General features: G+C 41.4%; 1 protein-coding gene across 1 annotated transcript in view; it reads right to left on the minus strand.

Moving 5' to 3' along the window:
* cbl (Cbl proto-oncogene, E3 ubiquitin protein ligase) overlaps positions 1–25974 on the minus strand; it is a 70488-nt gene that overhangs the window by 42644 nt on the left and 1870 nt on the right. Inside the window, exon 2 of the mRNA XM_084064125.1 lies at positions 13159–13406. Within this exon, the coding sequence (XP_083920251.1) occupies positions 13159–13406 (248 nt within the window). The remainder of the gene's footprint in view (positions 1–13158; positions 13407–25974) is intronic.

Consider the following 25974-nt stretch of genomic DNA (forward strand, 5'->3'; position numbering starts at 1 on the left):
TGAAACGAAGTTCTCCTTAATCTGAAAGCTCGACATGAATGGGTTCCAGGTGATGTAGAATAGATCACCACACATTCAGTCTACTACACCGTGGCCCTTATAATAAGTAAACATAGCCTTAATTCAAAAGGTCTATCAGTGTATCATGAGGCCATCATGAGGTAAATCTAATCTAATTAAAATAAATTATGACCAGAATTCATGCCACAGGGTGTGGTTTTATAGTATGATAAAGTTTGAGAGCAACATGTTTAATGTTCACATGATAAAGTCAAAAGTTTGAGAGCAACATGTTTAATGTTCACATACTACTGTGCATGAACAGACGAGTGGGACTCAGGGTTATTACAGTTAATACTAAGACTAAATCAAAACCCATCATATCTGATGTCATGCATTTTTTCATCCGTCCTACATTTGTCAGCATCTATAAATCAAGGCGTTCCTCATAATATCTGAAAAACAAACTAAATAAAAACGTAGTCAAAAGTAGTCAATTATTCCAACTGAAACTGCTTATGCACTCGTAAAACGAACTCAAACTAAACTGAAAGGTTAACACCAAACTGAAAAACTAAATGAAAAATAAAACTAATGAATATTTTGAAACTATAATGAATATTTTGAAACTATAATGAATATTTTAAAACTTTAATAACTCTGGACAGTCTGGAGTGAATTACTTCTCGTCTTTTTTGTCACAGTGAATACAAGTAGAGCATGAAGCATTTCGGTTGTTTTCCAAACTAGTTGCAGCACTGAGCTACAGTTTAATGAGATTGGTGAAACATTGTAAACTCGCCGACGAGCCACCCGCCCCCTCCTTTAACGTCACAGAGAATTATCATACTTCATTGATTTCACTTATCATAACAATCATAAAAAGGTGAGTGGGAGTAGCAGGGAGCTAAACATAGCTCAGCGGTTACCGATAAAGCTGGACTTGACGAGCCTTATGCAAACTGTCCCTACTTAACCGTTTAAGCGTGACACTGTCACATACCGACAATAGCCGATCTACATGCTCTCTACGTGTCATGATGCGACAATTTGTGAGCTCATAGATTGTCTATATTCGCTGCGCTACACCGGCTTACGCTGTGTATAAATTAAGCAAAAGGGCCTAGTTTAATTTGGAGCATTTTCACCTACAAGGACATGTCCAAAATAGGGATGCCACCAGGGTGAAATTGGTTAAAGAGCGTCCTAGTAGGTCTGCTGTGACATCATTGTTACACGCGGCTGCTATACATTTTCTTATGGTCCGGTAATGTGCAGGACTAGAACTGCAGACATCTCATGCGGCGTTATACAATAGCACCATTGATAAGATGCAGGAGTCCAGATAGTCAAAGCAGGGGTTTGAGTCTCTCAGAGGCCAACCTTTGTTTCACACGGATGTCGTGTTACGTTTATAGAAAATAGGAAGTCATCACGCTTTAGGACACACTAAAGGGCTCTCTCGGCAAACCAAAATAGCTAAGCGGGGCACGAGTGACATTTGCAAATAGGTTGAGGGTGCTTGTCCTGTACAATGACACATTGTGATGTGGACATGCACGGTATAGCCCTGTGCGCACATCAATCAAAAACAGGTAGCGAGGTGGAAGGAGTTGTAAACAGCTTCGGACAGTAGCATGCTGTGATCGCTGATGTCTATCGCCTGGATTGTGTTGACTTAACAGGACGACCAAATAAAACAATGGTCGCAGATGCCATATGCGCTGCAGCGCCCTTTTGTCCATACGATGATGAATGTTTTCTGCACTGCACAGTTTCTGTACACACCTTTCATATTTTCACAAAAATGGTACCTATATACTGAACGACAGAGTCGTACTCTTGACCAGGGGGTTAGACTTGAGTCCATGGGGTTAAACCACTTGAACACTATTTAACTTTATTTAGTTGACCAGCGTCCCCCAGGGGTCTATACTTGGTCCCCTCTTTTTCCCCCTCTACACCAAACCTCGTCACTGAAAATAGCCATCCTACTGTACAAGCTAAAGTATAAAATGTGTTTTTTTTTTCAAGCTGTTAATCTTCTTTTATGCCTGACGTGAAGCACTTTGAATTGTGTATGAGATGTGTTATACAAATAAACACACCATACATTCGAGCCTGCATTTCAATACAAGGCACAAGGCATTGCTTATGTGAATTAATTAACCAAACTCTAGCACAGACTGATATCCATTTAGCCAGGTGCTGTAAACAGCCAGAGGCACTAGCTGTTACTGGGTAACAGCAGCAGAGATACCAATGACTACCTACTAAGAAGATGGGTTCATGGAAAACATGCAGATTTTACAACCACTGCAGAGACAAACTGTACAATTTATTAAGCCGAAAGAAGTGCAAGTCTCAGCTGGAAAACAAACCTAATAAAAGATGCCGTCTATCTTACGACTCACTGGAAATTACTCTGTTCTTTGTTTGCCTTGTTGAAAATGTATAAGCATTTCTGTAATATTATTGGAATCTTCACGACCCCCCCCCCCAAAAAAAACAACACATAAAATGCAGACCCAATTTTATGACCTTTGTTTTGATGCACCAAGCTCCCAATTCAGTCACAAACATACTTATCTGACATTAACTATAGAACATTCTTCTCTTATCTGACAACCATACAGTAGTAATAGAACAGCTGGAGATGTGATGAAGTCAGAATGAGACAAGAGCACTCTTGTGGAGTAAGCAGCACTCTTTATGACACCGGCTGCAGGCAGGAGACACAGAGAGGAAGCCCAGGACATTGGTCAAGCTTGCAGATCAACAGAGACACTGAGTCATCTAGCTTGCAGAGCAATGTCTACACTAAACTTGCAGATCAGTGTCTATAACCAATCATTTGGCTCGCATTCACTGAAAATAATTTGAAGAGTCTTTAATGTTCCGCAACAGCAGTTAGGAAAAACGACCAACAGGTTTCTACCTGAGAGGCCTAGCCCACTGATTACCAATGTTTTTGACCAATATTTTGTCAGAAAGTGCAAAGTTTTCTAATCAATTTGCAAAACAGTCAAGTAATGGCCGATATATCGGCCAGACTGATATATCAGTCGAGCTCAAATGTCTGCACTTCATCTGCAGCTGTAGAGAGCAGACAATGAATGAAGGCTGAAAACGGTGCTCCTACAGATCATGACTATAATAATATGACTGAAGCATGGCTGGAATGCCTTTTTGTATTGTATAAAAGGATGAATGGGGCCTATGAGCCGACAGTGAGGGCGGTTGTGGATGGGTGTGAGACAGGGAGCGAGGTCTGCAGAGAACAATTACAATTACTATGGACTATCAAATAGAGCCAACAGCACCAATACCTCCCATTGCCAACAAATGATATGTGGAAAGAGAAGATTCAAGCCAAATGGCTCTACTGGAGTGAGACTGTACACACCTCTATTGAAAATACAGCTTACTGCATGATACTACTGCCTGGACATGACGTGAGTCCTTCATTTACCACCAGTGGTGGAAAAAGTACTCCATTCTTTTACTCAAGTAAAAGTATCAATACTGCAATGTAGAAATACTCGGGTTACAAGTAAAAGTCCAGAATTAAAACATTTACAAAAGTATTTGTATCAAAATGTACTTAAAGTACCAAAAGTAGAAAGTACTCGTTATGCAGAATGTCCAAAATGTATACAAATCTTTTGTCGGCTATTTTCAAATGGCCGAAATGTATATAGGGTTGAAGTGGTTAATAATAATCAAAATCTACAAAGTAACTAGTAACTAAAGTTTTTAAATAATTGTAGTGGAGTAAAAGTAGAATATTTGCCTCTGAGATGTAGTGGAGTAGAAGTAAAAGTACAGAAAATTTGAAATACACCAGTGAAGTAAAAACACCTCAAAATTGTACTTAAGTACAGTACTTGAGTAAATGTACTTATTTACTTTACACCACTGTTTACCACACTCATCTTGACATTTTACTGCCGACTGACCACTTAAGCCAGCCCAGGGGTGGGCAACCTTTTCAGGCAGATGATTCACTTTAGCCATTTTCCAAGGCTGGCATTATCACCCGGTGCCAGACAGTGAAAACCACCATTGCTTTTACTTCTCATTACACGCGTCCAATTAGAATAATACAAGCATGAGTGAGTGAGTGAGTGAGTGAGGCTAATCTGCCAGGAATCTAAAATGACGCAGATGCATTCCCCGATCGAATGGGTTAAAGACAACGTTTTTTAAATATTTAATTTTAACGTTATATTATCGTTCATTCAAATCTTAGCGTTTTGCCAATTGTTTGGGGGCCCACAGGCTGGGGAATTGCTGACCTACAGGCAAGCATATTTTCCTTTTTGAACTGAGCTTTGACTGAACAGAGAGTGATTGACCCCCATGTGGTTCAGATGGATCAGATGGATCACCCTTCAGCCCAGCTCTTCCTGTGAGCAGCAGGATATATCGACAGCTCTCAGGATGCAGCAGCAGCTTATCCCAGGAACAAAGATCAAACGGACCCTCGCAGCGAAAGGTCAAAGCAATATCCGGACAGATACAGGGGAGGGGCTTGGAGGCCCCTGTGTGTGAATACACTGGTCGGCCCTACAGTGGAGGACGGTTACAGTATGTCCCGATTTATACTTGGGCTGCAAGCGGTGTCACCCACTGAAAATAGCAGATCTACAAGCTCGCAAGCTTGAGATCTGAGCTTGTAGATCTAATCTAATTTCGGAAGTATAAATCCGGCTTCGTCTGCATTTCCTATCTACCTCAATGGAATATTAAAGGTATGGTACTGTAAGTGATATTTTTCGTTAAAACAAAAATGTTTTTATTAAAAAGTTAAAGCTCTATATTCTGATAGTAAGCATTGCTATTGTTTGTTCAGTCACAGGGGTCTTCATGTCTCTCCAGCTCTTTAATAAACAGAAAACACATTTTCAGTTAGGTGACAAAATGTCAGCCAATCAGAAGAGAGTACCCATTTATCAGCTTTATTTTTATAGTGTTCCAGTTACAATTTTGTCTGCTCATTTATTTGTGTCATCACTTCCAATTTAATTTGTTTAATATTATCTGTATCGTGACTGAGTTCTCCATCCTGATTGGATAAAATTGGTATCCCGATTTGAAAATGAATTTTTTGTTTAATAAAGGCAAGCGCTGGAGAGACATGGAGACTCTTATTATTGAACAAACACTCTATAGCAATGAGTACCATCACAATATAGAGCTATTTAACACTTATTTTAAGAAAATTGCTTAATCCCTTTAATCCTAAAACCGCCAATTTACAGAATGTACGCCCAATGGCACGAAATGATAAGTTTGACATCATCGGGCATACACACTTCTACATTTCAGAAAAATAAACCCGACAGGGTATTTTCTCCCCACAACACATGATCTGACATCAGAACAACAGGATTTAGGCTCAAAATACTACAGAAAACACAGCCAACACCGTTATCCGCAGGCCACAGTCAGTGTACTTATACAGACCACATCTCACTAGCCACTTTTTGTACAAGGTAGAGACTCTGCAGAATGCTTGTCTGCCCATATGGTGGTCAAATACACAAGCTAACCAGACATAATTTGGCTGAAAGCCAGGTAAAAATGGCTCTACCCAGGAGCCATTGTTTTGGCCAAATTTAAATTCATAAATGTACCCGAAATGTACAGCTGCAATATTATACTGTAGCTGGGAATTGACACGTCATTTCTCACACAGTTTCTCTCTCTCTCTCTCTCCCTCTCTCTCTCTCTCTCTTTCTTTCAAAGGGAAGTAGTAAATGTCTCTGTTGTGCAGTGTGAAACAAGAAGAGGAAGTGAGTGGAGCTGGCAAGCAGGAAGTTGCTCGGTTTGTCGTGTTCTTTTCATTGTGACGGACTGTTAATCATAAAGCCTCTTTGAGTCTCGTCTCTGCAAGCCTCACTCCTTCATCCACACTCTCTCTCACCCTTTCATCGCTGTTCTCACTCACTCTTCCATCCCCGGATTCCCCACTCTCCCTTACCCTTTCATCCCCACTCTCTCTCACTCTTTCATCCCCGCTCTACCTCACCCCTGTCATTCTCACTCTCTCTCACTTTTTCATCTTCAGCAGTGGTTCTCAACCTTTTCAGGCCGCGACCCCCCAAAATAATCATATTTGAACTGGGGACCTCCCACCCTGACAAGCCTTTGGGAATAGTAGGAGTTGAGGCATTACATTTAGTCTGACTCGGTTCCACAGTTGCGAGGCGTTGCAGATAGTCTATTCTTTTTTTTTTTGCCTCTTTCTTATATTATTTGTCAATTTAGCCAATGTTTGGCCATTTTTAATAGAATAGTTTGCTGATTACTTTAGATTTTTTTAAAAGGTATTAAAAAGGTCTTAAAAGTCCTTCAATTGTCACTTTACTAGTAAATCAATTTTACTAGTAAATCATGTGGGGGTCCCCACATGATTTACTAATCATGTGGGGACCCCTCTGGGGTTCTCAACCCACAGGTCTCGTGAGAATCATCTCTCAGTCTCTCACTTCGTCTGTGCTCCCATAAACACATAAAACCACATCATGAACGCTAGCGTGACTCCCTCTTCTGGAGGGGGTGAACATTCGGCAAAAATAGCCAATCTACAAGAGTCACAGCTGTAGTGGGCTTGTAGATCGTCTATTTCTGGTGAAGTGAGCTTGTAGATCGGCTATTTCCGGTGAATAGATTTGGTCAGGTGTAAAGCGGGGAAAAAAGGAGTGGACCAAAATAGAAAACTGAAGGAACCCGGTCAACTACATTTATGGGATTTTAAGCGGTTAAAGATAGAATTAATGTGGGGCGTTGATGGCCTAGCGGTTAAGGAACATACTGTGCCACATATAGGCTCTCTTATAGCGTGTCGTGGGTTTGATTCCCGCACCCGACCGCCTTTGCTGCGTGTCACTCCTCGTCTCTCTCTCCCCGTTTCCTGTCACACTCTACTGTACTATCTGAATAAAGGCAGAAAAGGCCCAAAAATGTTATACAAAAAACAAATGATTAATTTAACCGCAGTCAAGATCATGTCATTCAGTGCACTGAACTAACAACCAAACCTGTCCTGTTTTCATTTGATCTCGTCAGAAGCTAATGTGTCGCGGTGTCACTGGAGGAATGTGTGCTGCTCTACAGTGAGGGGGTGATGTTTTTTAGATAAATAGAGGCTGTGGATCTCTGGGGACTCCATTGTGGAGGAAATCTGGAGGGCATCAGGACACAGCATATCCGCCCACACTGCGCTCTGTGCAGAGTAGACACACTGGGAGCCTTCAGCGTGTCCTGAGAGCAGCAGCTATGCATGCAGCAGACGTGGTGGAGTCCCATTCATCACCACTTTGTCAATACCTATCAAATATCACTCAACTTGCTGCACTAATGCTGCTGCGTAAAACTACTTCTTACAGCATGGGCTCTAAAAAGACACAGACGCCCGACACAGAGGGTCTGTCTGCCTGTCTGGAGTGTACACTGCCACCAGGCCTAAGGTAGAATCCCTCCATGTCTATTCAAATTATGTTCTATACTTTATGAATTATTTAACTTTTATGCCCTTTCTTCGCATTTTATAATGGAAGTCAGTGGGGCTTGCATTGCCCAAATTTGGCGTCATCGGCTAAACCTTTTCAGAGCCAAGTCATCATAAGGAAATTAAAGGTGGTCTGAAATCTTGCCCAAATATGTGAAGTCACGCCATTATTGGACCCAGGCTTTAAAGGGGAGTCTCATGCATTGAAGGAGGCATGAGATCGGCTCTGGGCTCCCTAGGCTGGCGGGGGAATGTAGCGCCCAGGATCACTTAGACAATTGGCACCGGGTGAAAAAGGGTTGCAAAATCGTGGGATACATTTTTTAAAAAGCACTTCAGCGATATTTTATATTCCATCTTTCCATCAGTGTAGCGTGGCGAAAATAATTAGCTTGTAAATGTTTTGCTTTTTTAATTGGATAATTTCCTCCTGTAATGACATGCTCAAAATAGGTACGCCAGGTTGAAAGTGAGTCAATGAAGGAGTGACTTATAAATGGCCTGACACTGACTGGACAGAAGAGTGAACATGAATTCATTTCTGGGGCCAGTGTGATGTAAAGCCACTGTCATCATGTACAGTATATAGACCAGTAACATGACATGTGCATCTTTATAGATAGTCAAACGGTCTCTGTCGTTTCACTCTAACCACTCTGCCGGTGGCTCTACTAGCGTTCAACGGTGGGCTGATACTCATTGGTTAGTGCCACTGCCTTCTCCAGAGACACACAATAGTCGTCTTTGTGTGTGACGCTTGGCTGCTCCGTGTGTGTGTGTGTGTGTGTGTGTGTGTGTGTGTGTGTGTGTGTGTGTGTGTGTGTGTGTGTGTGTGTGTGTGTGCTTCCTCTACTACACTAACCAGGAATTTCTTCCGCCACAGCCCCCACGGTTGTAATGAAGTGATGGCAGAAATTAATTTCACAGAGAACGGGTTAAGACGGCTCAAATGGCTCCTCCGACTCATGATAATTAAACTAGGAGGAAGGACGCTGGCTTCCTCTTGGCTCGCATTATTGCCACAGCAGATGACAGAGAACAGCAGCCTCTCTGAGGAACTGAGCTATGATATGAGGATGTATTTAAAAAAAACACCTCTACCACCAGTACGTTCGTTCAGGGTTGGGGAAATATAATGTATCCACTGACAATACTTAAATATGTAAAGCAATTTTTTTTTATGAAAGTATGGGAAATAGCAATTCAGACAAATATGGTTTGTCAAGAATAGTAAGGTACAAGCTTTGTCCATGTGTATTGCACAATGGATTCATTCATTTCCAGGTCCACAAAGGTTGCACATAAACCCTATTTACTTAGTTGAACAGGGTCCGCCAGGGCTCTATACCTCTACACCAAATCTCTTGGCTGAAAACTGTTGATCTACAAGCTCCAAAATGCGTCGCAACAGCTTGGACTGTTGGATAGGCTTTTTTCAGAGAATGTTCACCTCAGCATAGTGGCGCTAGGGTTCATGTGGTTAAAGCAAGTCAGAGCAGACCTCTGTAGTCGGTACTGTCGAGCCAGCCATGTTAACGTTGTCCATTCTCAGTGAGGCCCGTCATCAGCTTGACGTTCACCTCCTACCACCTTGTCATGGTGGATCATCAACCCAAGAACAACATACAGCAGTGTAGACACACAGACACACTAACGTGACAACCTGGGATATCGACAGAGGCTGAATTAATTAACCCTACTAGACCATACCCAGTCGGCGCAGCGCATCCGTGGGGGGATATGCGCACATGATCTGGCAACCCGGGAGGCAGTTCGTCCCATAGCTGGGCAGCCCCGTAACCATGGCGACAGTGTTTGACACAAAAACGCTAATAAGAAGCTGAGATTTGATGAAATTGAAAAACGGGCTTCACAGTTGCGTTCAGATGGTAATGGTCAATGGCTGTGTGCAAAATCAGAGCAATTGGTCCAGCCAGTGAGGAGAACCGGGTATCTTCACTCACGTACTCACTCACGTACTCACCACTACAGAGGTTACTAGAATTAACCCTATGATTGAGTCTCTTCCTTCTCTTTGCTGGAGAAAAGTTTTACAAAAACAGCTTAACAACAGAATAGCCAATCGATTCAAGAGCAAACCTAGCCTCGCGTAGCCAGACAATATCACACGACACACTGCGTGGATATTAGTCTGGTCCCTATCAACGGTAGATTTTCTTCCAAGGGGCGGTTACAAAAAGATCCAAACGGACTCTATTGGTTAGACCTAAACCAATCAGAGCAGTGCTTCCTTGAACGAACCAATCAGAGCAGTGCTTCCTTGTACGTCATTGCTCCAATTAAGGTGATAAGCCCGCCCACATTTGGATACTGGGCCCTGGTTGGTTCCGCACAACTGCGGAGGGAGAGAATTGAAATCTCTATGGAGGGGGGCCAGACCTAATCTGCCGAGGGCTAAAGTGCATGCAATTTTGCAAAGGCAGATTCGTCTGGAACCAGGCTAGAGCAAACCACTCTTCGTCATTCTGAATACAAAATTACAAATAGCAACTGTTTACTATGCTATTACTTTGCTGTTAGCACACAAGTTCTTAAACGTTGGAGTAGAATATGAAATTGAAACCAAAACCTACGTAACCTGCACATAAATAATTTACACTTAAACCTTTTTAGGTCCCAATCAGGTTTTATTTTTTACATTTGACATTTTTATTGACACATATGCGTAGGGACTTATATTTGTACATTATCTGTCAAAAGGATAAAACACCAAAAGCCTCGAGGTTATTAACATTGTGGTCCTCCTTTGAGTGCAAATGTGTGTGTGTTCGCTCAGTGCCACATGTTGTGCATGTACTGTTACTGAATACATGTTCCAAGTTTCCTCTTCATTCAGTCAGTAGTTCTCTACCTTCATTTATCTGGGCTAGATTTGCTGAGTGTGGATGTTCTCTTGCAGCTCTGCACTCCATCATGTTGATAGTCCAACACCTGGAAGCTGTCAGGTTCTACTAGCGTTCTACTAGAGGGCCAATAAGAGCAACCCCACTGGGGGGTTTTATCCTTGATCAAGGGCACCTCCCTGGTAGTTAACCACTTTCAACCTGCTGGCATCTCTATTTTAGGCATGTCATAATAGACCCCTTAACAGACGTCACACTGGCTCCAAACGTCATGCTGGCTCCAAATGAAACCCATTCTGTCAGGTCTCGCTAGGATGCGCCTCACTAGCCAACACCTCACTAGCAAACACCTCACTAGCCAACACACAAGAGGGGTTAAAACAACAGGTTGAGAATTGATTGCATGAAACAATCACCTGTGCATCCAGTCTCAATGTTAGTAAACAAATAATTGGTCTATAGGCAAAACAACAAATGTCAATTTTCAAAAAATTGCAGATACTATGCAAGGCTAGGCCACAACACGGCACACCGCATATGGGGGCTTAAAGGGACATGAATCCCTAGGCTGGTTTTTTTTTTTTTTTTCTTGTTCAGGTTAAAAACTACAGCAGATCAAATGTCAGGCTACTGGATAGTAAGCAACGCAGCTGCAGCTAATCAAATTAATAATGGGTGTGATAGAGTAAGCTGTGGCCAGCAGAGCCATGGGTTTGGCAATGTGCAAGCATAGAAAGTAATCAACAGTATTGTTAATGTATATTGACACTATCAATTTCATTAGCTGCTGCTGTTGTATAAGTATCATGTTATTTTTTTTACCGTGCAGTACTGTAGTTTTTAACCTGAACTGGAAAACATACTACAAATTTCATGAGCCTTTAAGTGGAGCATTATTCTGTCATGTACCTTGCCCAGATTTTCTCAGATGATCAAGGCATTAAAAACTGATCTGACCTTGAGGCCGTTCTCATTCTCAAGCCTGCTTCTCCAACACCTGAACCCTGCAGCAACTTTTCACAGAGCGGAAGAGTTAAGTGTTTCTAATAGCTTTGTCTAGTGGGTGTAATTGGCGATGATGATATTTCACTCCCATCTGTCCCTATTCAAATTACACATTACTTTTTCCCCCCCTCACATGAATTGGCGTGAAAGTACATTTTTGGCGACTTCCTGCTATTTATCCCCCCCGACACCTGATCAGCATGACAACAATAATTTCTACCCATCCTTCTAAACCACACTCACCTCCCACGGTTATCTGGTGGTGAGTCACACGAAAACAACATGACTAACAGCACTGGGTAAGGAAACACTTCATCTAGCACAGTGATATTCAACTGGCAGCCGCCGGTCCAAAATCCACGCAATCCAAACAATAACAAGGCATTTTGTACAATTGTGGTCCCCTGCGTAATGTAGCTGAACACCCCTGATCAAGCATTTAGCAGGCAAGACTGAAGGCTTGGTGTAATTATTAGCTGTGTTGTACCTCACATTTGTCACATATGTTTGAGCAATAAAGATTAAAGAACATGAGTAACATCAAGAATTCCTCACACAAATATGGAAAACAAGAGCAAAACTTCTTCATTCCTCATGTTCCCCCCTGGGAGCTTTTGGCACATCAAGACCAAAAAACACAGATGCACGATTATTTACGGCTGTCGTCTAGACACGCGCCTCTGTCTAGAGAACTAGATAGACAAGGAGGTAGAGAAAAACAAGAAGAGGGATAGTGAAGCGAGGGGTCCTAAGATAGAGACAAAAAGCCGGCGAAGGAACAAAAGAGAGAAGAGATCTACGACAAGGTGTTAAAGAGCGACCGCGAGACAAAGACAGAGATGTCACAACGAGGGTAGATGGGTTAGGAGATAACGAGAGGCATGCAGAAAGGAGGTGACAGCCAGGCAGGCAGTTGTCAGTTTGAAGCTCCATGCAGACCACAGACGCTCTCTCACATGTTCCAAACCACAACACCACCTTGCTGCTCAGCCTGATATGTCTGAACCCCCCCTGCTGTTCCCAGCGTGCGGGGGGGATGGGGGCCGTTTGTGTAACGTGTCACACTTATTTAGACACGAATGTCACATCACAGCTTGCACTCGAGCTCCTTTACAAAAGCAAGGAGGGATGATGTGAACCACAGTTCACACACTGAGTACTGATAAAGAGAAGAAAAGCAGTAGATAATACATTTAATATCTGCGGTTATTGTCACTACAGAAGAAATGGGGAGACGTGTGGGGGTAGGGTATCTTTAAATCTCTAGAGAAACTAAACAGAAATGTTTCTATATCTTATCGTCCCATTCACAACCGCATCAACTTTTATGGTCGTAACTGATTCTAGTTAGTTTAAGGGTAGAACCACTAACCTCAGATCTCTAGCCCTGTTATCAAAATCTGATTCCGAAAATAATTTAAATGACCACATGGCTGTTAGCTTGCCACCTAACCAGTATTGTTTAGCTACAGACGATTCTGTTAGATGGAAATACATGCTGTTAACCATCCTAAATAATACCATCATACAGTAGCATAATATTTCCTAAATCACACTTTTTTCTAAGGTTGTCATTGTGTATTTTTTTTCTCTTCATAAAAATGGTATCAAGAGCATACCATGTCTTGCGCATCTACATTCAATTGGTTTACTTCATAGTCTGCATACAAATTCAACGTACTACTGTCACGGTATACATCCAGAGTGTCGACGTCAGTGGACAGAGTCATATTTCTTTAATACACATTTGATCTCTACTAACTAACTACGCACCTGGGCTGTGAGTTCTCTTCATACATGCGTTCCTTGCCCTCCTTGAACAGGCTGATGGTCTGTTTAGTCTTCTTGGTCAGGTTCTCCATGAAGACCCGGAAGTACTCGTTGTCACCCAGCGTCTCCATCTTGCCCTCGTAGCGGGACAGGATGGTGCGGAGGTGCTGGTAGGTGTCCGGCAGCAGGTCCAGGATGTACGGGGGACTGTTCTTCAACGCCAGTTTGGGGTTCTGGCATAGACGCACCACCTGCAGCAGAGCGAGAACATTAGGATTAGATTAGAGAGAGGTGGAGGTAAGAGGAAATCAAAAGCATCTGGAAGAGAGCGATAAAGGGAAAGTGGAAAGGGGAGTATTTTCTGGTCCCCGTTGGAGGGGAAATTGCATTTACAGCTTTACCCAGAGTGATGACTGCTTAGATGGCTGTGATGAGCGCACGTGGGAGGGGGGGGGTTTAGTGCCTTGCTCAGGGACCCTTTGACACATAATGGGCGAGCCCGGGGTCGATCTGGCTATCTTCCGATTCCCAGACGCCCTCTCTACCCACTCCACTACGGACACACCTCTAATAAAGACACTAGACACTAAAGAGTGTGTGTATATATATATCTGTGGGTGCGTGGAGGGGGTGGTTTGTTAAAGTGGGAGAGTATGGAAAGAGAAAGGACCCACTGGTTTGTCACTATACATTTCTGTCTGGGGCATCAGTCGAGGCATAATTTATGTCAGGCGGAGTGGAGTGTCTGGTGAAACACAGCTTTTTTCTATACCACAGCACTTATCTTTAGTGCTCAATGTAGTCAATAGAGCTATAGAGAGAGGACCTGCATGAAGGAAAGGCTTGGACAAGGCTCTTAAAAAACACATTAAACCTAGCATACCTTTTCTGGGGGAACATTTGGTGAAAATAGCAGATCTACAAGCTCAATACCCATTACAATGTGACGCATTGTGAGCTTGTAGATATTGGCTAATTCTGCTAAGAGATTTGGTGTAGACTAAAGGGAAGTGGAGTGGAGTGGGCCTAGCATTAGACCCTTGGAGGACTCCAGTCAATTAACATTAAAACCAGGAAAGCATCCATGTCATTTTAGCAGATCTACAAGCTCTCAGTGCGTCGCTTCGTGCCGCGAACATTTTCGGAAAATTTTGAAAGTGTGAGAACTACTGATTTAGAAGGCATTTGTAGAATCGGCCTCAGGTCTTAAGTCTATAGGTTTAGATATTTAAATTTTGGCCAATATCCGATATTCAATAATATATGCAGGGTCAAATCAGCCGATAACGATACAGATACCGACCGATATATTATATTTATATTGAGGTCATTGCTGTTTTTTTTTTTACATTGTTTTGATACCGATATCGATATGCTACCGGTCCGATAATATTGTGCATCACTAGATAAAAGGATACGGTAACATTTTATTTTTGTCAACAACTCAACATAGCCAATGAAAAGACCAAACCCTACAATCTTCCTAGTTCCTACTAACAAGTAGTCCGTCAAGCCAACACCTGGTATAGTACATATCTTGAAATCATACCATAGGATGGTATAGTTGTCCAAGAATGTTAAGTCACAGAGCCACACTGTTGCTTTGGTCAATGTATTTCATTGCTAAGAAGAACTGAACCTTTGCATTTATTCCTGAACATGGGTGTAGCATTGTATTGCTGGAACACGGGTATTACATTGATTCCTCAAACAACTTTTATGAAGTGGTTTATGAAAGTCCCTAAAGTGTCTTCCCGAAATTGAGGTTTCGGTGTTCGTAAAAACTTGCACGTAACCCGTGATAAGATGCAACCACCTCTTAGTTTGCAAAATTGTGGACAGACTGACAGACCGACCGACACTAGATGTGTTCCATGCTACGGCAAAAAGAAATACAATTATGCTGACCTTATAGCCACTTTTAAGACAGTGGCTTGTGGCCTTTTCTGGTTCTGGCCAGAACACTTAACAGTGACTAAATACATTGGGTTCACATCTGTTCAAAAGACCTAGCGATGGTTTTCTTATGGACTGCCTCACCGCCCCCACACACACACAATTCCCTGACATAAACACAAGCTGAAAGGGGGATGAACACAGAGGAATAACTGCATCCCCTCTACAGTTCTATTCATTTCCAGGCTGTCAGTCATCTCTTGTCTTTGTCTTAATTCACTTATTGTATCCATTGTATCTGTTCATAACTGCACACAAGAATGTTGACAGCAGGAATCGTTTCCTTATTTATTAGGTCACATTTTGTTTTGTGGAGTGTGTTTATATAGAATGTTTCAACTTCCTTATTTAAATCTCCTGGAAAGAGCTCAAAACCACTGCTTCTGTCTTAAACAGAGACCCTTTTTACTGAAGGGTGTACGTCAAATCTGACTGTGAAACTGTCTGTAGGCACCTTTAAATATAAATTTGGGCATGTCATTATAAGTGAATATCTTTTTCATTTTTGAAAATATCCAAAATAGCCAAATTAAGGCAATATATCTTTAAGCTCTCAACGTGTCGCAAAGTGGCGCTTTGTGACCTTGCATTACGCTGTAGATCGGCAAATTGTTTAGCCAAATACCCCTTATTTCTCCCCAATGTAGTCGTTATGCCAATTAATTCCTCCCACTGCTGTTGCTATAGTTTATATTTGTCATACGATAATTAGGGGTGTGCCGATACACTAATTTCACGAAACGATACGATACGATATTTGGCTCACAACTTCGATACGATTTCGATACGATACGATACGCACTTTTTTTATTATGAAAATAAATAGGGGAGAAAAAAAGGAAATGCAAACAAATAATTCTGTTTTTGCATTATTCAGACATGCAAACTTGTAGCTTTTCAGCCGTTTTGAATCCAAATAGGGCAATAGTGTGACACCTGACCCGAAAAAAAACAACATGTTGTCACCCTTTTCACCTCGGGGCTGTTTACATGCTTGATTATTTTGATTGGTAAAAAAAAAAAAAAAAAAAAAATTTTTTTTTTTTTTTTTCAAAACGATATTTTTTTCCCCCAAAACGATACATATCGTCGCGAAAACGTATCGCGATATATCGCGGGACGATATATCGGCACACCCCTAACGATAATGTATATAGGGCTTAAGTGCTTACGCACCTGGTTCAAATGCACTGAACAGAAATAGAGAAAAAAAAGTGTGCTTAGCTATACAAAACAGACAACAGACTCCATGACCTCTTAAACTCACAGAGCATAAAACTAGCCTGACTTGTGTCAATGATCAACACCACTGTAATGAATGAACATACTGACATTTCATCAGATTAACACATGCAAAGTCAGAGCAGCCAATACCAATGCTGTGATACTGCCTGGGTCTGGGAAATTGGGTGTTTTCTATAAACCAACTACGTGCTTGAATTAAAGCCAACAGAGACAGAGATCTACTTTATGTGTAATTGTTCAGAGTGTGTGTGTGTGTGTGTGTGTGTGTGTGTGTGTGTGTGTGTGTGTGTGTGTGTGTGTGTGTGTGTGTGTGTGTGTGTGTGTGTGTGTGTGTGTAATATTTCTGGCCCATCTTCAGTAATGACCAACCAGTACTACTCCTCCTGACCCATCTGGCCTTAACTGCCACTTCTTTTGCCTGAGCTGACCAGTTGACCATTAAAAATGATACCAGAACACAGCCCAGAACACACATGATTGACTTACAGCCAAATCGGGAGCAATGCAGTAACAATGACATAAAACTCAAATTCAATTCAGCTACCTAATCTGACTCCCATGTCCTCTCTTGAATAAGTGTTTCTCTAAAACTCCCCGGTACTTAGAAAGTCTTTCAAGCGAACAAACATGTCACATTCTTTTAGGCCAAGTCAACTACAGTCCAATTGTGTGCCAGAGTTTAATATAACAGGAAGGACATTAGGAGAATATAGGACAGGACATAACCACCACTTAAGCCCATTTTATACTTTACACTTTTACCCCAAAAAATAGCCAATCTACAAACTCACAGAACGCATTACATCGCGACATGCTGTGAGCTTGTAGAAAAGCTTTTAGCTATTCGCTGTACTTTGAAGTATCTAGTATGTAGTGCTTGAGTGGAAATTCTGCACTGTAGAAAGTTTATTTGGCTGCAATCAACCTTTGAATGCCATGTTATTATGCTATAATGTTATTAACTGTGTAGGATATACAAACATTTAGTCTAGGTTTGTGTCCTCATCTCATGTGCACATTTTTTAAATACGTTTTGTCTATAATGCTCAAAACAGGGATGCTAGGTTAAAAGTGGTTATAGTTCCTTGCCTCTCCTTTTTTGGAAACCATCGATACGCTTGGTAAATCAATGCAACATTATCTGATGTGAAATGCCAACAAACCTTTTGTCATATCCTAATGTCTAATACTGGCTGATGGTTAAGACCTCTTAATGTCATGTCACTGCGTCATCACAACACCATGAAACTTCAGTAGATCTCATGGGTTAAAGCAAAATTAAATCTCACAACTAAAAATGTTAGTATGAACAAGTCGGACAATGTGCAATGTGCATTGTGAAACTGTATGAAAAGGAGCCCCCCACACACACACACACACTAGCGTGGATTCCTAAACAATTAACACAATATGTAACATGATGATGTTTTAGTAACAGTTGTTCCTGCTGTTCTACAACACTGCTGCAAACCAGGTGAAGAAGTCACAGAATGAGGCTTTAACCTTTGCTTTTATACAAAAGTATGAAATATCCGAGACTATTAAGATTTTACAGACAATACTTCTGAACATATTGCTAGCTTGACCACGACAAATGCTGAAAATAATAACCGAAAACAGCCTATCTACAAGCTCTCCATGCGTCTGCGATTGGCTGTTTTCGCTGTGCAACATGCTTCCATAGAAGACATGCTGACTTCTATGGAATCCAAATGACTGAAATCAGTCGTGAGGACTGGCGACTGAGAACTTTAATCCATGAGTTCTCCAACTCAATATCGAACTGCTGTAATTTGAGGGTCAGCGATGAGTCACGTGGCTCAACTATGCGCCGCTCTAAGTTGCCCTTTCCCTTTTCTATGTTTGGTGACTCACCAAAAATAACATGTGATGCATGCTAATGCCAATAAAAGGTATGACACAATGAAGAGGCGAAATTAATCAGGGAATGTGTCCCTTCCATGAAATACTAGAGAGAAGGTGAATGCCTTTTACAGTAGACAGGCTTCCAGAGCATTGCAAATATATCTGGTTTTGTCTTGTAGACATACTGTATAATTAAACAGTATGTACAGTACAACTGGTATCTTCCTCCACTCATGATGTAATCACTGTACAATTCCATTTTGCTACATGTAGAGTCACCTTTTACAGTAATTTCCATAGAATTATATGAAAAACTAAACTGATATTGTTGTTTAGATATGGACAATTATGTAAATATCTGAAGTTGTCCCTTATTTGTTGCCCAACCTTTAAACGTCCCGATCTGCTCAGAGACAGCCCGATAATTATCAAACATGTTTAGATATTTATCTTGGATGGTCACGTGCTATCTTGGAGGCTCAACCACAATAGCCGAGAGACAAGTCTACAAGAATGAAGTGTGAAGAGGAGAACCACTTTTGTGATGCATATCGTCTCTGTCGGGTGGAAAACTATAAATTCAAAAACAGCAAAAGTAGAAGATCGACCAGCTAGAAAAGCGCTGCTTCAGGCCGGCGGCCGCGCTTCAAGCTTGCAGATCTGCTACTTTTGAGTGCCGCTATAGTGTGATCAAGTAGGGCGTTAATTTACAAAAAAAACACGAAACGTTAAAATATGGAGATAAGAGGTTTGTGGCCGACAGCAACAATATGAAACATGTCTGGTGGATCACAAGCATTGTCTCAGGTGGCCGGACCGCTATCAGCTGCAGCGTCATGGCTGGAATTCAGTGCTACCACACCCAGTGGAATCCAGGCGACTGACTTCTGACACGGCAACGAAGACAACCTGTTGTATGGGTGTGTTGGACTGAAAACGTGAGGAAAAGCATGCTGGTTAATTCTTCTACCAGGCAAGTTCATCGTAATCCTATACTATAGTGTGACGCATAAGAAAGAGATGATATAGTAGATTTACGTGCATGCCAATTTCAATATTGTAATGTTCTTCTTTTTTCCCAGGCTAATTCCTGTTACGGGTCAACACAACGGGTCATCTTGTTTCCATCTGTTCCTGTCCTCCGCATCTTCCTCGGTCACACCAGCCACCTGTATGTCCTCTTTCACCGCATCCGTAAACCTCCTATTTGACCTTCCTCTTTTTCCTCTTGCCTGGCAGCTCCATCTTCAGCATCCTTCTTCCCAAAATAGACATCATCACCCCTCCGCACATGTCCAAACCATCTCAACCTCGCCTCTCTTATGGAATATTTTAATCACGATTATAAATTACAATTATTGATGATCTTTTTGTTAAAAAGATGATTGCATCGCATGTCTAATGCCTTTATTGCTCATTGTGGTGTCATGTCAAATGCAATGTAATAACGGCCTCTATGATATCATTGTGTGTCAAGTCTGTGAGTCTGATGGATGTGGTGATGGGATGTACAAAGTTGTGTGATGTGAGAAGTCTAAGTCAAGGTGCAACAGAATGACCAAACAAAATGTTTGACATAAGTTGCATGTTTCACAATTATATAGCCTTATACCGTACATTTTACTAACAATGCATAAGTGTTGACTTTGTTACTGTGGTGTTGTCTTTTTCAAAAATGTAAACGGAACCACATCAAAGAGGGCCCCACCCTCCCATACTTCAAAACCGCCTTAAAAATAAACCACCCAACTCTTCAGAATTGCATTCCTCAGCTAACCCACTACTCGTCTTCACTGTTTTTACACATAGACAAGATTCCCTTTATTTTTTACCTAATAAAGTTTATTTCTCTTTAACATTGAACCATGGAACCAAAATGTTACCATTCAGCCTGATCCCCACAATGCTGGATGAACAATGCTATGTGACCGAGTCCCGGAGCTACAGTGAAGGGCGAGGTCACAGATAGGACTACACTTCAACCTACCTACAACAATACAGCAACCATACAGTATCACATGACTACTCCATCATCATCATCCCCCACTCCTTTCCCAGACCTCCAAAGCCCAGGTCTACCAGCGTTGTTAGAGACTAGATAACAAGTTGCCAAGGGCTATACCACTAGAAGGATCAGGAAGCAAGCTTTGTACATCACCTCAGTTGCAACAACTGCTCTCTCAAACTCTCACACTTACACAAACATTATACACCTTCCTCTAACCGTCTTTCAGAGAGATGGCCAAACCGTTATATCGGCCATTATTTCACTTATTTGAAACTTCGGTATCTGCAATCATGTTAATTTCTCTGACAAACATGCATGCACAGGTCAATCAAGGCTGCGACAGCTTGTCTAAGGGTAAAATGACGATGGCCTCCAAGCTAAGCTGCATTCCATTGCTTTTCTCTCCCTAACCTTCTCTTTCTCTAACCTAAGGGCTTAACAGAAACATACTACAGAGTCACATTCAACCTCAACCAACTCCATTCCACTGATGCTGAAATAAAAACCCTAACTGTGTGCATGGGCTCACAAGAAATATTGCTGTCGGAAGCTTCTATTCATAATCTATGGAGCCCAGCAACCGAAGAAAACTCAGCTAGTGAAATGATGACAGATAGTTTTTTGTTGCAAAACATGTTAACCACCGGCTCATTGGTTCCAAACGGCCAATTAGAGTGTTGTGCTTCCTCGTTTCTGACTTCAGTTTTAATCAGCTCTCTGCACAATCAAAATGGGGAAAATGAGCACACAAACCTAGACTAAATATTTGTATGCCGTACGTTAATAACATTATTGCATAATAACTAGGGTCGGGACTTTATCGCGTTAATTTCGATCAATCACAGAAAAATTATCGCATTACATTTTTTTTTTACGCATTTTAATCGCACATATTTTTGCACCTCGGAACGTGGACGAGTTTCAGACGGACCGATCATACCAGCGCACCAACCGACGTTGGTGCGCAACAACCAAGCCCCCAGAGTTGCTGAGAAACATTGAAGCCGCCACCCCAGTGGCCAAAGCTGGAACTGCAGGCGGGGAGAAATACATGCACGAGCAAAACATACTGAGAGATATCTATATATATAAATATGTAAACATATTATACATAAATACATATGCATTTACATATAAATATGCATCTCGAGTGTATTTAATAAATACCTCGCGTTCATTCCTTGGCAACCGGGCTGCCGTAGGACGCAAAAAGGACACTAGTGCGCATGCTCATAACTCTATGGTGTGTCCAAAAACGAGTCAATAATTCTACTTCCGGCAGGCTTCCGGGTGCTTCAAAACGCCACTGAGCACATTCATTGAAATGATAGCTGGGGGCGGGGCTATCCGCCCTCTAGTTATATTATACCTCTATGGCAACAACAAAGTTAACTGCAGCCAGCACAGTGCATGAAAACATGATGCCTGCTTGATAATGTTGACTGGGCAAATCAGAATCTGTAATGATGCCCCCCCCACGCGCGCGTTTGTCCCCTTTAGAGGGAGGGGGCAGCGGTGCACTGGGGGGGGGGGGGGGGGGGGGGGTGCAATGCGGGTCACATGCATGCGATTTTTATTAATAATTAATTAAACTACTATAAAACATCAGTAACAACAACACACTCTACCAGCCTCCAGTGGTGGAAAATAGCAGATCTACAAGCTCACATTGCCTTGCGCTTGTAGATCTACTATTTTCACATGGTTGCATGGTATGTTTTATAATAATAATCGAAATCTACAAAGTAACTAGTAACTAAAGTTTTCAAATAATTGTAGTGGAGTAAAAAGTACAATATTTGCCACTGAGATATAGTGGAGTTACTGGAGTAGAAGTAAAAGTATTAGAAATTGGAAATACTCAAAATTGTACTTAAGTACAGTTCTTGAGTACATGTACTTAAAGACGTATGCCAAAATCCATTTGAAAAAAATGCTTTTCACTGTTCTCAGGTCAAATATTGATATGCGATTAAAATGCGAGTAATTGCGATTAATTAATTACAAAGCCTCTAATGAATTAGATTTTGTTTTTAATTGAGTCCCAGCCCTAATAATAACATGGCGTCAAAAGGTAGATTGCAGCCAAACATACAACTTTTGACAGTAAAAATGTGTTTTCATAAGCACTAGATACTTACGACGAATAGCAAATATAGCCTATTTCTGTATATGCTACTACGGTACTGTGTTCTGACTTGAAACATAAGGCCACTTTTAAGTCAGGATTACTCTGACTGCTTATAACGATTAATCAGTGAAGGGAAAACCAGAAACCGACTTGCTAATAATAATCTTTGTTTGATCAGAATTCAATACAAATGGGGTATAAACATACTGTGTGATGTCACTGTGGCATTATGGGAACAGGGCTTTGATTGCTGCATTACAAACCAGCCTCATGCTTGGGGTCCATCCATGGCGACATAATACTTTTAAACTAATGTTTAAACTTCAAGCAGCCTTAGGCAGTGGAATTGTTAACGAAGCTTGAGTAAGAGCATCACGTATGTGGTTGTAAACTAACTCAACACCACCAGTTCTATTTTAAATTTTACTGAAGTAACCGAACACAGATGTAGGCGTACCAAACCATTGCCAAATTAGGGGCAGTAGGTTTCTTTTGAGAGGGGAATTAGTGAGGCCCTTGTTCTGTAATCTACCGAGACCGAACGTTTAACTTGCGTGGGCGATGTTTAGATCCATTACTACAGGTAGTGACCTATGCTGCGCTGTGGTTTTCCTTTCAACTCTGGGCGTAACTTTCACTTCCATTTTAAAATGTCTGAGAAACAATAGTCTACTTTGAATCAAGAGGGATTTATTTGTCACTCACTCATACAGGTACAAGCAGCGAAATGTTGCCGTGACATGGTCTGCAAGACTGTGCAACAACAGCTATACAAAATGCACAAGATAATAATAAGAATAATACAGGACTATAATGAAATGAAAAAATAATCTAAGATGCATTAGAAATAAGGTTAAAAAGTTTAGGAATATGTTACGACTTACGATAAACACTAACCCTTTTTAAAACCCCTTTAGTAGCAACAGGAAATGTGGGAACTTTGGCCCTGAGCATCTTGCCCTTGTAAGTCTTTAACCACATAAGCACTGTGTACTTCGTTCGTTGTACAACAAATACAGAAAATATCCTATCTACAAGCTCAAAATGCATTGTGCATGTTCGCTATATCAGAATTTTCAGGCTATATGACAATTAAAATGTTTGTTTGTTTTTGGAGGGGGGGTATATCATCCAGTATTGCTCTTTAATATGCACGCACACACACACACACACACACACACACACACATCTCCCCTGTGACCCGACACCTTACACAAGCGTTGGATATTGAAGTTCACCCTGTCAAAAAGAGAACTGATCATGCAGTGTAACTTCTCTGTTCTTGCATTTACTTAGTTTGCATGACATGTCATACTGCAGATGTGACGAAAGCCTTGACCAACCTACCGCAGATGCTAATGGTGCAAAAAATACACATGGAATGTGGATTCTAACGAATGATAGCGTTGTAAAGAAGAGAGACGTGGTCTCTTAAGCTCTGTGGTGCCTCAATGAGGAACAGAAGACACACACACACACAATAGAGCGTGTTGTCCTCGCAGTCACTTCGATAACGCTGTGTGAATCTCACAGGAAGCTGGAGGTCAAGCAGCCACAGCGTTTTTTTTCCGAGAAGTGAGGCAGTGTAATGAGCCTCCTGTGTCGACAAGGCCCAAATAGGCCTTGTTAAATGATCACATTTCCGCCTTCTTTTTGACAATGCTCTACTGTAGTTTTCAACGGAAGTCTAATTTCTGATGGTTATTTCAATAATGCAGTACTTCAGCTAATACCTCTGCAGTTATATCCTACCGACTCATCTGCCATTGAGGAGCCCCCACCGGGAGGACGTAGAGCCTTCGTCCTACTCCTCCCGCCCAACAATCCCTGCTGACAGGTGCCGCCCCAGCACGTAGGTATATGCGCAATGACGAATATCACCCTCCCCGCACGGCTTTCCTCCCCCGAGCACGGGCCAATTGTGTTTGTATAGATTGATGCTCGACAAAGCTAGATGCACCACGGTGGATTCAAACCCACAACCTCCACGGTGGTGGGCAGGCACCTACTTTACCACTGCACCACCCGAGCACTAGATTTACGGCATGTTGGTCACACCCGCTCCACTTAATCTTGACATTATTTGTTAAAGAAAGGAAACAATCTGGGATTGTTTTGATTGTACATATAAAATAGGTTTATAGTCACATACATACATTCTTAAAGAGTGTGATTTGCAGATGGAAAAATATATTTGGAACTGTCGTACCCCTTTATGAATCAAAATATACGTCTGTTTTACTCCCACGTTTACAAACATTACCAATGGAACCTAACCTATTATTAAAAGCCCCCCAAAATACAGCAAGTACAGCTCAAGTATTATTTATCCGTTGTCAATAGCTGATAGAAGGCCTCCTATTATCAAGAGCTCAGTCATCACCTCCTAGGGCAGTAGTTTCTAAAACGTTTTCATGTCAAGGACCCCTAAATTGATACGCACTGCATTAGGCCACAGACCCTCATTTGAAAATATCTTTTTCCTGGGACCCCCCAATATAACATAAGATTTCAGTTGTTAGATTTGATTTAGTCCGGAATTCTACAACTGTCCAGTCTAAACTGTAGGTGGAGAGATAAAAGTTTAGAGTGTGAAACATATGATGTCACCCTTCTCTCACACACTTCTAATATCTATCTGATGAAATTGAATACACAGGACCTTAATGGAAACAAGCCCTGAGGGCTTATCTGGGTTATGCTTTTAGCATTCCTTTGTATAAATCTGTGCCACCATCCCTTGTTTTTGCAAACTGTTAATAAACTAAAGTATTCAATCAAACGTGATAGTGAAATTAAACTGTTCCTGGTTTTGGCTGGGGACCCCATGGAACCCACTTTGAAAACCAGTGACTAAAAGGAATACAACATCTTCACCATTGCTATTCTTTGTCTGGTCAAAGTTTGTTTACATTTTTTTTTGCATCACTGATTTGGCCTTTAAATGGAAAAGGCGACAATATATTTTTGCACAAAACATAATGACAACAATGACATGAAACACATGAGCCAGTCAGTCAAGCTTATTATTATAATCCGTCGTGCCATGGCGACGCTTGCCGAAAAGGACAGCTCTACAAGCTGATAACGTTGTCAGCTTGTAGATCTAGTCCTTTTCGGCAAGCGACACCCAGGCAGCCAGATTGCAGCTTTATGTATGCTAACAGCCAAGCTAACTAGCTGCTAGTTAGCTTGGCTGTTAGCATAGCGCCCACTGCCCCAGCATACGAGCTGCTAGCATTCAGTGATGGAAGAAGTACTCATGTTTTACTTAAGTAAAAGTATCAATACCCTATTGTAGAAACACTCCGTTACAAGTACAAGTTCGGTATTCAAAATATTACTGTACTTGAGTAAAAGAACAAAGGTATTGGTATCAAAATGTAATTAAAGTACCAAAAGTAGAAAGTACTCATTATGCAGAATTTCACAAGTTTTCAAATGTATAAAAAATAGCAGATCTACAAACTCACAATGCATCACAAGCAAATAGGCAAAATATACAGTATATGGGCCTGAATTGGTTTTGTAATATTAATCAAAATCTACAAAGTAACTAACTGAAGTTTTCAAATAATTATAGTGGAGTAAAAGTACAATATTTGCCTTTGAG

This window comes from Gymnoscopelus microlampas (genome assembly GCF_963454915.1).
Source record: "Gymnoscopelus microlampas genome assembly, chromosome: 8".
NCBI lineage: Eukaryota > Metazoa > Chordata > Actinopteri > Myctophiformes > Myctophidae > Gymnoscopelus > Gymnoscopelus microlampas.